Source organism: Cinclus cinclus, chromosome 8 (genome assembly GCF_963662255.1).
Source record: "Cinclus cinclus chromosome 8, bCinCin1.1, whole genome shotgun sequence".
In the NCBI taxonomy this organism is placed as follows: domain Eukaryota; kingdom Metazoa; phylum Chordata; class Aves; order Passeriformes; family Cinclidae; genus Cinclus; species Cinclus cinclus.
Window position 1 is genome coordinate 4,220,934 of NC_085053.1, and position 13,365 is coordinate 4,234,298.

The window sequence follows — 13,365 nt, forward strand, 5'->3', positions numbered from 1 at the left end:
AAGACCTGAGAGCAGAGCAGGTGTTGCTTTGGGAGGAAGCTTTATTGTGCTATGAATACAGTAACTAAAACTCAGAGGTGCCTATAAATGTTTAACGAACTCTGCATTTTCTTTCTCCTTGAGGGGTTTTAATGCACTTGTAACTAGTTGTTCTGACAACATTTGTTCTCTCTGGACTCTACAAGATACACTGATCCTTCTTGCAACCACTGATTTGCCATTTCATTCAGGTGTTCTCATTTCCAGGCTGGTTCTACTTCAGTTGTAACTCTTAGGAGGCAAAAAAGAAACTTGTATTTTGGATCCAAAAGATTGGCTCAAGCTGAAGTGTAAAATACTGACTTGCTTGACAGTTGTTTCTTAGGAGGTTTAGTGAATTACATGTAAAAATAGTTGAATGACAATATCTGCTAGCAGCATTTGAATGAGAGGGACTCTCTGGGAAAGGCTCTAGGGAAGGATGGGAGCACTAGCTCCAAATGGATCAGCCACTGATTAAAATATACCTGTAAAAGCACCATGAAACAGAATTCTTCTTGATAAAGAGAACTGAGATTCCTTGCCACCTAAAAGGCAGAGGGGGAATAAGAGACAGATAAATGAAGGAAGGTTTTTGGAGCTGCAGGGCAGGTGGGAGTGTCTCTATCACCACACCCCGGTGCAACAAATTGGGTCTGTCTACAGCAAGTGTGTTGTGAAAAAAGCATTAGGAAGCCCTAAAAGTTTCATGGAGGTTTTAAAGGACTGCATGTGTGTTTCTGTGATTTAGAGGATGCTGAGGGGTAAAATGGTAATGTACTGAAAGAAGTGGTGTTTGGTAATTGAATCTCTAAATAAAATTTAAAATGGATATTTGATTGATATGATTGCTGAAACAATTACACAGGATAATTGAACTGAGGGAAATTACTTCCCACAACAGAATTCTAATTGATCTTTCAGCCATAAATACAGATGGGAAAAATGGCATATTAAAAGAAATACTGGAATCTTGAAGACATTATTTCTGAACTCCTAAAAAAATAAATATATCAAAGAAATGAGTTAGTGTCTACTTTCATACTCCATATAGTAAAGCAGTCATGTTTAATGTGTTATGATGGAGACAGAGGTTTTTCTTTTCAATCAGCTTCAGCTAGTTTTGCTTAATAATTTCATTTAGTTTGTGGTAAAAGGAACATAACTTTTGAATAGCAGGAGTTGACACATAGGCTATAAAATTAGTAAAGGAAGAGTCAAAGCTGACTTCCTTGAGTAGTATTAAAAAAGAGCAGGGTACTGGGCACACTAACTGACTGTTCCTGTTTTCCCCCCATAGGAATAAAAATGAGCTAATAAACACTAATTCAGTGACCAGTGTAGTAGGCAATTTTAGAAAGCTGTCTTAGCTCTGCCTTGGCTTGCTCACATGCTAAGAGGATTTTCACATTTTGAAAACTGCTTCAACTACTTTTTCAGTCATTTATTCAAGGATAGAAGAGCCAAGACTTCTGAGCATTTCATGCCCCACACAGTGTTGTATTGTATTTAAACAGAAGTGCTGCTTCTGTATATGTTCTCATTTTATTTGCTGGTTTGATGGCACTTAATGCTATATATGTCTGTATTTTTGTGTAGGTGTATATATATAGCTTAAGACTTGATGAGGTTAGCAGTTCATAAAATGGTTATGGAGGAAGTGTTGGTGTTTAATATATTGAGATATAAAAGGAAGAATTAAACTGATTTACTATACTATTAATAAATTACATATACATTACAGCTCCCTTTTTCTGTATGCAGAATAGCTGAAAGCCAGCATGACTTCTTTAAGCAATGCAATTTTGACTGGAAGTCTAAATTTTTTCAGGGTTAACATTTTGATTTAAGGTTCTCTCTTAACCATCCATAAAGCTGAAGCATCTTTTCTTAAGGTCCTGTTCTTTCACACCTTGCTTAAGAAAAGCTCTTCTCTGCCCTTGACAAATGCATCTTGCCCACTTGTATCTGTCTGTTTAGAATGACTCCTTGAAGTGGGTTTTCCCAATCAGATGCTTCAGCTAGATCAGCATCTCTGTGCTGGTTCCTCACTTGCTTTCACCACAGAAAACAGGATGACCATCTTAAGCTCCTCTCCATCCTGTCCCCATCTTACATTTCTTCTCACTTGCTAGTAGTATTTTGGCTGTTGGGCCACACAGCCCATGATGCTACATTGTGCACAGGAGAAAGGTTGAGAGGTACCCTTCTGCCTTCTCCAATTTAAAATCTCACCTTTTGCAGAAAAATTGTAAGGAAAATACCCAAGTCCCTTAGAGATGTACCAACATATGGCATGAATTATGTGAGCTGAGACAGCACAGGGTTCACAGCCTGACTTTGCTTCTCATCTGAAGCTTCAGGACTCTGTAGGGAAACTTGAGCCAGAGATCTGAGTTTAATAAAAGCATTTCCACCTGCACCAAGTTTACATGCTGCATTGCCAAATAAAAAGGAGGAACTGAAGGACTGTAGGGATGGATTTTGAAGCAAAGTCAGACTGTGAACCCTGTTGCACAGTGAGTGAAAGAGGGAGATTCTGTCACAGGATTTTCTGTGGTGCTTTGATTTAAATGTAACCATCTCTAAAAGTGTTGTTAGACTGTGTATCTCCATGAGGAACACTCTTCTTTGGTAGGGAGCACTGAGTTGGCTTCAGATCCTGTAGGAAACCAAGCTTTAGATGACACTGTAAAAGCAAATCCCAGGATTAGCATTTAATATGGATTATATATATGTTTCTTTTCTGGACTCTTCACTCTGAAGCTTTTAGATGACCAAAAAAATTATCTTGGGTAGCTTAAAACAGAACAAATGAGCAATAAACTAGAAATAGAGCCTCTAGGAGAGAGAAATGGATATTGGTTTGAGAAGTAATTCACTTAAAATCAGGCAGTTCAGGTGAGAGGAAAGGCTGCAGCCTGATAAAAATCTGTTGCAGTGGAGAGGGCACATAAGGAAGGAAAGACCCCTTCTGTCTGTTACTTTAATGAAATATTCAATTTGCATGCTTACTGAGTTGAAACATTGTCCAGTATAAATTAATCACTGCCAAATACAAAATCAGGTCATTCTGTGGTCTTTTCCTGTTTTTAAAAACAGATAGGCTTTTATCCTGAAATTAACTATATAAATCATGGCTGAAGTTATTATTGTTCTGACTCAGTAATAGCACTGATGTCCTTAACCCATCTATTCTCCAGCAGTGCTGTTTTTCTTCTTTGAAAAAGAAATCTAAAGGCTGTAAGTGCATCATGCACTTTGCAGCTGGAATGTCCAAGTTGTGCAGTGTGGATGAGATCAGACTGTCTGCTAACTCCAGTGAGCTCAGTGTAGCTATTGATAGTAGGAATGTTTTATTCCCAGCCTGCTGTAATAGTGTCAGCAGCTACCACTGACTTTTTGTTTCCCATATATTATGTAGAGATTTTGTAAGAATTCAGAAATCTGAAGTTTGTGACATTAGATGCATCATCTGCTCAAATGCTGTATTTTTTTTCCCTGTAGGACATACAAATCTAGCATGTTGTATTGAGGGCTGAGAGAGGTTTCTCAGGGCTGCAGAGATGCAGGACAGAGACTGTCTTCTATCCAGAAGCTTCTCAAAATAAGTGCAAGCAGCAGAGAAATACATATGAACAGGAGATAGCAACAGAGCAGATGCAGCATGGTCAGAACTTCAGGTTTTTCTACATTAATTTTAGTTTTGATTAGTCTCTGAAACACCTTTACTGTGTTGTCACAAACTCTTGATAGTGGTGGTTTAGATGAAGTGACCACAGCAGGGAAAAGTGAGGTGGTGGTGATTGATGCTGATCTTACTACTTACAGCAACAGAGACTACATGCATTTGAGATGCCATACTCACTCCTAAACATCCCAGATTTTGCTTTTCCATCTCTTCCTTCATGCTGAATAGTCAAAACTGAATTGCCTTTTTTTCTGGATTAGGTTGTTCTCTGATCCACTGAGCACCAGTGCCAGCCCCAGACAGGCTTTTGGCAGCTTGTATCAATGCCAGCATTTACTAACAAGGGGCAAAACCTTCAGTGAACATGAGGTCTGCTCTTAATGCTGAGGTTCTCCTCTCTTACCAGCTCTCTCTCTTCCTTATTCCCTTCCCCACTTCTCTGCTTTTCCTTCGAAGGTGATTTTGCCATTCCCCTCCATGTTTTCCAGACTGTTTAAAGATATTTCCTGTGTACCATCTTTAGCACTGCACAGTGGTGTTTTATTCTGATTTTCAATGGTGCTACCTTTCTTTCCTCATTGAATGATCACAAAATTAATCTGATACTGTGGATCAGTATCAGCGTTATGAAGGAATCCTATTGTTGTGTTAACAGCTTTTTTTCATTTGCAACTATTTACCCACCCATTAAGGTCTCTGCATCACCCTGATGCACCTACAGTTCAGGGCCCGTATGGCTTTTTTTTTTTTTTTTTCCTAATATACCTGGTGTCCAAGTGGAGACTTGGAGACTTTGGAGACTTATCCTGGCCAGTGAAATACTGATTTTTTTTCCTGCAGTAACTGGAGAAGTGATTTTTCCTCTCCAAACATCTCCCTTAGAGATAAGTAGTTTGCCTTGCACACTGTCTCAGATCTGGATGGCTTACCTGGCTTGTCACTCAGCTCAGAAGAATGATGGGATATTAATGACTAAGAATGTAGTGTGCCTTTTTGGGAGAGAATGAATGTTTTCCAGCTTGAGAGCAAGGTCTTACCTTAATAGATTGTGAGCAGTGTGTTCTATTGAAAGCCTGCAGTGACTCAGAAAGGATCTATTTGTGTGAATATATTACATGTTTAGGGTGGAGTTAGGCAGCTTCCTTGGGCTTGAGCTACAAGATTACCTTAAGTGTATGAATTTAGCTCAGTTTATCAAGGTAGAGACAAAGGTTAGGGATTTCTTTCAAACTGTGCAAAACCTTCACAGCAGTGAGTGCTCAGAATTCAGCCTTGATGAAAGCAAAGTGGCATGCAGCAGTTCAGGGCTTGCCCATTATTTGGATAGGACTTCATTTGCAGTATGTCTTTGCATTTTAGGATAGTTAATAACCTTCCTCTGGTCCATGATCTCTGAGGCTGTTGGCAAGGGAAGTAGGGGACAAGGTCTGCATCTTGGAAGTGCACATTTGTTACGTTTAATTCAAACTCATTCCAGAATTCACTTGAAAGGCTTTGTTTGTTTTGTGTTGGAAAGCATTTACAGCACTTCAGTCAGTTAAGGGTTGTTTAGAGTAATCTGCGTTTTTGGCCAGTATGGCTGTGATCATATTTCTGTCCCAAAGCACTTATTGTAGTGGAAACACTGATCTTAGTGGGATTTTTTTAGGTGAGGGCACATATTTGAAGGTTTGACTTGCATGTTATCTTTCTTCATGGACCCAGGGATGTAAATTAATGTGAGGTATTTAACCAAGCCTTCTGGTGTCCTGGTGAAGACAATCTTTCTGACTCTGGTAGGTAGATCACATGGTACTTTTGCTCAGGACTGACAGTGAGAAGAACTGCAGCTATACCATGTTATTTAAACTTAAGATCTTTGTAGTTAAGCTGATTTTTCTGTTCCTGCACATCAGAGATGCTGCCAGATCTGCCAGGCAGTGTCTTCCTGCCTTGCTGCCACTGCTTCCTAGGAAATCACAAAGGGACATGAAACCTCTCATCAGTGGGCAAGATGTCTTGCATTTTCATATAAGCTTTAAGAGTTTAAGAGCTGATAGAACTTTTTTACTTGCACAGAGAAAGTAGTATGTGACTTGTCTTGGATAAAGCATTTGCAATGAATAGTGAGTAATAATATAGAGACCTACTGGGAGTTTCCTAACTTGGTCCCAGAGGTCATCACACTTCAGTAACAAGTGAATTAATAAAATGAACTCAAAGCTCAATTTGATTCTCTAGAGAAAATGATAAATCTGTCATTAGCAGAAATGAGCATGCTAATTGTTTGCTTAAATATTCTTTTCCTGAACATTTTATCCTACAGCTGGCACAGAAGTCATTTAGTCAATGTGATGAAATTCAAATTTAACTTGAAATGAGCCTTGGAATTCAGGAGCAGATAGGCAACTCCAACATTCATCTTTTTCTCAGAATGCCAAATTGCTCTTGCTGCTAACTGTTGCTGTATCCCTGAAGAGTTTAATGCTTTCCAACCTCAACAGTTTTCAAAGCTGCAGTTTTTGTGGTAGCTCATTCAAAAGAATTGCTCTTTGGAGTGACATCCTTTGTAATGGCTTCCTGTATTTTCTCCTGTTCAGACTGGTGCATAGATTAACTGTTCTAGCCTTTTATTTGGGTACTGTTCTTCTATGCTAACTGGTGGGGATTGTCACATTGCACAGGAAAATCTGTAACCGGTGAGTGCAGTGTGGGCTCTCATCTCAAAGGCATCTTTTCATAGTGTCTGAGCATCTAAACATCACATGAGTCTTCAAGAGCAGAGTTTTGAATGCTTGGGTAAGGTTTCTATTAGCCACTTAAATCTCAAGAAGATGACAGAAGGTGAGACTGTAGATGCACGTGCAAATCCAGTTGTTCTTCACCTTGCTCACTTTATTGCCTAGTTGGGGTACGTTGTTTCTTTTCCACCTTGGATACCTGTGTATCATCATCACCTGCTTTCCTGTGCTTGTTTTCCTGTATACATAATCCACCATATGTTTGGTGTAAACCTTACCTGAAGCTTGGATTTTAGCAATTGTGACACTATATTTAGTGTCTTCCTCTCTTCCAGTGGAGTCTGCTGTGACGTCATTTTAGGTAGTGAATCAGATCATCATCTCCAGGACCTAGTTAAGAAGGCTAATATCTCCTCAGGTTAGTGAAACAAAATGTAGTTCTGGTCTAAAATCAGATTTGACTGATAATTTGGCAAACTCAGGTTCTCAGGAACCTGCACTTTCCTTTGAGCCAGTTTGAGGGCTCTGAAGCCTGTTTGGTTCTCTTTGTATGATGCCTGCTAGTGCAACAGAAACCTGAAAGCTGTTGCTTCATAAATGTACTCTTAGGAGGATGTTCTTGTTTACATCTATTTTTTGTAACACCTCAAGCCCTTGTCTACATGACTGTGACCTCTTGGAGTGTGTGGTTTCAGGGAATCTGTGCTGCCCTTTCCCTCCGTTACAGCTCTGTGGCTTGTGCAACTTTGATTCTTTCAAGAACCAGAGCTGACATGGCTTTAGCATTAGGAAGAATGCTTGTTGTGTGCAGTATGTATCTTGAATTGAGACAGACATGTTCAGCAAGTGCCATAGTATTTTTGACTTTGATAGATGTACCCAGCACTCCTTGTACAAATAAGGCTCACGTAAGAAGTTTCATCTATTCCAAGGTCTAGTCCATTTAAATAGCATGGATTGAAGCATCTTTTACTATAAAAGGACTGTTCTTCACATTTGCTAGGTGTCATAAAATTTATTTTGGACATCAGCTTACAGGCACTAGTGCATGTAGAGTTCTGCATGTTACATGCTCAATGAGAAAAGCTGAGTTAGGAGCATAATTGAATGTTGCATCTGAACAGTGCATAATTATTTTTTCCACTTTCAGGTGTGAAGAATGAATTCTTTCCAAAGCTGCAGGTTATTACTGCTGCTCTCTTCATTAGTTTTGTAGCATTAGTAAATCTTGCTTGTGTGTATGAATATTGTGTTTCTCCAACAGTCTGATAGACAGCAATCCTTGAATTGCACAATAACCATCTATTCCTTACTCCTGTGAGAAATTGCTATAACCCTTCAAAACCATAAAGGTCAGAGTTTCAAGAGAGTTCTAGAGAAATCTGTTTTGCTTCCCTCTCCCATCTCCCAAAAGAACCCTTTTCTCAACTGATTAATATCTAATGTTTTATGTCTCTTCCTTCTCTCCTTAATGCAAGACAAGTTATTTAGGATGAAAGCTTTATGGGCTGCTGTATCAAAAGCTTTAGACAAGTCAGTAACAAAATGTCCTGAGTGTGTAAAGACCATTATCCATAACCTGGCAAATGTCATCTGTAACTTCAAGCTGTAGGGAATCCGTGGAATACAAAGGTTAAAAGCCCAGCTGGCAGTTCCTGTCAAGCCTGGTGTTCTCTTTATATGTTCAGCAGAGGGAGATATAGATCTTTAGAGGAATGCTAGTGTTGGTATGTATTTTTTTAAAAATAGTACAGTTGGTGTGAGTTAAGAGATGCAAATCACTGGTTGAAGCAGGGTATAGCATTACCTGCAGAGCTCTCTCAAAATATTTCAGGTGCTGACCTGAAATCCTGGGCTGGCACATCTCTGAGCTTTTCTTCTATAGAAGGAAAAGTAGAAGGTTCTTATTGTGCTGTTGGTTTTGCCAGAAATTAAACTGAGGATACCAGACATTTAGTGTAACCCTCAGCTCTTTATTTCAATTTTAATGCAGATGATCTTTCTCATGATGCTCCTTTTATCATCCAGTTTGCTAAACTGTTAGTTATTTTCCTTATTCTCAAAGCTGTTTTCTTTGTTTGTTTAAATGAAAACCTGGGCTGGATTTGTGTTGAATTCTCTTAAGTAAGATTTTTCAAGGGTGGATTTCCATCAGATTCCTTAAATCTAGTTTTTGGAGGCTGTCACCCATCATCTGTATTGCAGTGTAGGAAAATGAGATTAAGCTGTCATTGCCAAATACCCATATGCCTTCCTCTGCTTTAGAGACTTCCTTTCATCTCCTCACAGACATCATGGGCTCTGTGGCTTCCTCACTTTAAAGGGTTTAGTTGTTTGTTTTTTTTAAAGATTTTGCCACCAGCAAAGTGAATCATACAGACCTTGCTTAATCTTGTATAGTCTTTAGTGTACATGGGGGAGGTTTTCACCTGCAGGGAAGATATGTATTTAATTCTTTTCTCAAGTTCATTCCCTTTTTGGGTGGCCATTGAATGTTTGACACCTATGCAGATGGGGCATGCAGGACCTGCCCAGGAGTCTGGTATCACTTGTAGAGAGACCACTTGTCTAGACAGAACTCTGAGAGCAAATATAAATGAAGTACTGCATCCCAAATCATCTTGGACACACATGTGAAATACAAAATAGGAGCACAGTTTGCTGCTGTCGACCAGAGCATTGCTTCTAGAAGAGATTGCAGAGATTTCCCCAGGGCTCCAGAAAATGGTTATTCAGAGCAAAACTGTTCCTTCACTACAGATGAAACTCCAGGTAAAAGGAAGAGGAAAAAGCAAATGCATCAAATCAATAATTTTATCTTAGTTATAGAAACAAAGTGCTTGCAGTTTCTGCTGGAAGAAAAAATTGTGAATACAAAGCCATATCCAGCAAACATTTTAATGTGTCTGTGATAATGGCTGTTGTGATAATTTTTTCTTGCTCTACTGGGGCTTTTTTGGAAGGGAACATACAGACAAGGAAAATTTAAAAAAAACCAAACAGTTAGCTTTACCTGCGCTGCAGTGTTCTGCAGGGAGGTGCTGGGGTGACATGGGTTGATTTCTGCTGTCTGCTCCTCATGTGATTTGTCATGCTGCAAGACAAAAAACAGCACACTGCATTCTTCAGCAAGATGCTCTGGATAGTTTCATCTGCAACAATTCTTTCTTCAGGATATATCAAACCCATTTTTAATCTCTTACCTTTATAGTAAGGGAAATGATTTGTACCGTGGGCATTGAAGTCAACTTACTGTTGCTGATACTATCTAATTTCTTCTTCAGAAAATTCCTGTGCTAATTTTCAGTACAGGGCTTTGTTCCTATGAATTCAAGACCATTTCTTCTTGTCCCTAATGCATTGTCATCTCTTTTCTTTTCCTGAAGCATCTATTTCTTTTATGTAGCAGGAACTATCACACTGTCTTCCCTCAGAGAAATGGTAGATAGGCCAAACCCTGCACTGATCATATCCCATCCCAGTATTACTCTCTCAAGTGAAATAAATCTCTTTATAGTGTTTTGTTGGCTGGAAGGCTTCTTCCCCATTCTTTATCAAATGCCCAAGTGCCACCCTGCATTTCTGTTGCTGTAATAAAGACACTTTTTTTTTGGGGGGGGGGGGGGGGGGGTTGGGTAAGGGGGTGTTTCTGCATGAAGTTTCACTTAAATTGAATTATTCCCTAAGATGGAATGTTCAGCTGTCCTATGTTTCCCAGTCTTTTCTCCAGAGCAAGACTCACATATGGATGTTCAAACTGCAGCCTGCCTTTCTGCTGTAGGGAAGATTAACTCTCCACCCTAAACTTTCTGAACAAAGCCACCTCAGTCACATGAAGATCTGCAATACTATTGTTTGGTATTACAGGCTTTGCAGCACTTAAAATTGAGCTGTTTGTTTTCTTTTTCACTAGTAAGAAAAAAAAGTGAGTTAAAGGAGAGCTAAGGTTGTATGACAGTGCTTCATGCCACCGCATTGTGTGCTCATAGATAAACAAAACCTGAAAAATCTTAGAAGCCAGAAACTTGTGTGCAGCAAAACACAGCCTAAATATTATTGCTCTAATGCTGAGAGGTGGGCTAATTAATGCCTTGTGTTTCTTATGTCAATAGCAAATAGCTTAAGCAAGTTGGTATTAAAAAAAAAAAAATTCTCCCTAGTCCTTCAACAGAAGAGCATTTTCAAGACAGTTAAGTGTTTCTAGAATTGTCTTTGGAAATGCTTGGAGCATGACCAAGTAGAACTCTTGAGCATAAATATTTAACTTGGAAATTGAATCCAACTTTGCAATTGTCCTGTCCTTGACTGGGCAGTTGGACTGGCTGGATTTTAGAGGTCCCTTTCAACCTACAGTATTCCATGACTTTCAGGGCCCTTGAACAAAAGTGATTTCTAGCAGAAATTGCATTCTGTATAGGTTTAAGTTTCATTTGAGCTTCCCCATAATTAATTCTAAGTTGTCTTTCAACCAGCCTTTGATATCACTGCCTTGGCAGGGAGGTTCCGTTTCCTGATGCACAGGTATGTAGAAGATCCACTGGAGAAGTTCCACTTTTTTATTAATGGCTTTTTAGTTAGCCTGTAAGTAATTCTGAAGCTATATGGATGGCTTTTGTAGATTTCCTCTGGAATTTAAGGGATCTAAGTTCTGATGGCAGCTGGCTGCCTTTCCTCAGGTGTTGTTTACCTGGCCCTTGTTCAGGTTTCTCTAAGGACCAAAGTACCCTAATGTGCCATGTCATCTTCAGTGTCCTGTATGGAAGAACAGTGATTTGAATTTATTTTTAAATCAGGGTGTTTTTCCTTTTTATCTCCTTCTTCCTTCTCCTTCCTAACTGGAAAAAAAAGCTTTTCCTGCTGAACACTGAGGTTTCATGTGAGTCTCCTGGTCCTGTTTCCATTATTAGCCAAGCCAAAGGCTTTACCTTTGTGGATGCAAGCTTCCTTTTTTATAGCAATCACACATAGCTTGGCTGAAAAAGAGAATTTTGGTAAACCCATTTAAAGTTCTGTTGTTCTGCCTCTTGTTTATCCACATTCAGCAAATATTCATCGAGATGGCTTATCCCTTCTTTCATGGCATGCCATGTAGGGAAATAATAGCAAGTAGTCTTTCTTTTCACCCAGAGACACTAAAAGCAAGCTTTGATTTTAACCACTGTACTCTGGAAAATTCAAGGCATAAGGATATCATTATATTTTCCTGCTAAACAGGTTGTTTGGAAACAATTCTCAAAACCCAGTGAACTGAATGATCTTGCTTACACTTGGTATACAGAGGAGAAACGAATGAAAGGAAAGATCAGTTTATGTAGGCGGATGTTTAAAGATATATAATTGAATTTCAGCTAACCCCTTCAATGTTTGAGTGATAGAAGTTTCCACCAGGATCTCTGAATTTTATTTTTTTTTTTTTAGCCAATGGACATAAAACTGAAATGAAATGTTACAAAGTCATGTCTCTTCTCTTTTGTTCTGATGAAAACCATTTTGTGAGCTTCTTTTATGTCCTTTTATTTTGCTGTTCTTTTGGTTTCCCCTGGATAATCTAATTGATGGCGAGCAGGAGTATCTTGCACCAAATTTGCTCTGACTCAGTTTGTCTTGTTAAATAAGTAATTTAAATATACTCCCTCAGACTATAAATGTCTCTTGTTACTGCTGATGTACAGAGTTTCACTGGTGAAAACAAGCCAGCCTTGATCCAAGCTTGAAGTTCATTTGGAGGAAAACAGACAGATGAAGAAGATGGGGCAATCATGAGCTGAGGACATGAGTTACGAGATGTAACAAGTCAGACCATCATGGTAGAGAAGCACAAGAGCACATTGAAGATTACACTCCAGCCTGAGCTTCTGTTTCAGTAAAAGATCTGTAGCATGAGGTGTGCAGGACTGCAGGCTGTAGGCAGAGCATTAATGCATGAAATTATTTTGACCTTTAGGTTTGCTATTGAAGATGTATTTTATTTTAAAAAAAGTCCGAAATGTGTCTTGATCACAAAGTACTTCTACCAGACCACTTAATTAACATCTGGCTGCCTGACAGCTCTGCATCTGAATATGGGCATCTTCTTGTCTGTGATATTTATCTGCTGTGGAACAAGGAGCACCACTTATTCTCAAGTTTGTGAGTGCTGAGAAATCCAAGTAATGTAAAGGACTTTTTTTTTTTTAATGGATCAATAATCTAAATATTGAACAGTTGAGAAATGTGCATTTTTAAATGACTGAAATAAGAAAAATGGGCATTGATTCTCCAGCAATTTAGTTTTCCAGAGGAGAGCCACAGAACCTTTGTATGCAGCTCTTGGGGCTTTCTAGTGGTTACATCCTTTGAATATAAAACTATTGCATTGCAGGTGAATTTTTGTTTTGCTGTCCTTGGCTTGATATTCCTTCAAGTAAATGGTTCTTGGTTGAAAAAAGCCTGGGGGTCTTGTGAATTAGTTGATGCTGATTAATGTTCATGTGAAGGTGGGTGAAACACATGACCTAGAAGATGAACGTTACCTGGAGAGCGGGATCGCTCTGCTCTCTGGTTTTTGTGTGTGCCTGCCTTGTGTGTGCTGCTGGTAGTCAGTGATAGATAAAATTGCTGCTGTGTGATGCCCTATCCTAACCCTTGCTGCTCTTTGTGGAGCTGCTACTCATCAGTACACAGTAAGGTGTGCAGTAGGTGGTGTTGAACCTAAAGCCGGCTAGTAACAGCAGTTTTGTAAATTTTACTAACAAGACTAAATGTAAGGAAAATCACTTTTGGCAAAAACAGACTTTGTCCTTTTCTTTCTTTTGTTTTAACAACTAAAAATTCAAGATCGGTTCCATTTTTCTGAACAACTCAGAGATTACCTGCGATGCTGCTTAGCTCCATTAGCAAGTCCCAGATCTCTTATTTTAGAAGTTCTTAAATGTGATTTTCTATGACTATGTAACC

At 39.0% G+C, this 13,365-nt stretch overlaps 1 protein-coding gene across 3 annotated transcripts in view; it reads left to right on the forward strand.

Moving 5' to 3' along the window:
* The window catches only part of COP1 (COP1 E3 ubiquitin ligase), a 124,653-nt gene that overhangs the window by 70,458 nt on the left and 40,830 nt on the right, over nucleotides 1–13,365 (forward strand). Inside the window, exon 16 of one of the 3 annotated variants that reach the window (XM_062497425.1) lies at nucleotides 10,148–10,330. The exons of the other annotated variants lie outside the window; for them this stretch is intronic. Coding sequence (XP_062353409.1) covers nucleotides 10,148–10,233 — 86 coding nt within the window. The 3' untranslated portion in view covers nucleotides 10,234–10,330. Of the gene's footprint in view, nucleotides 1–10,147; nucleotides 10,331–13,365 lie in introns of those variants that run through there. 3 annotated transcript variants of the gene reach the window in all.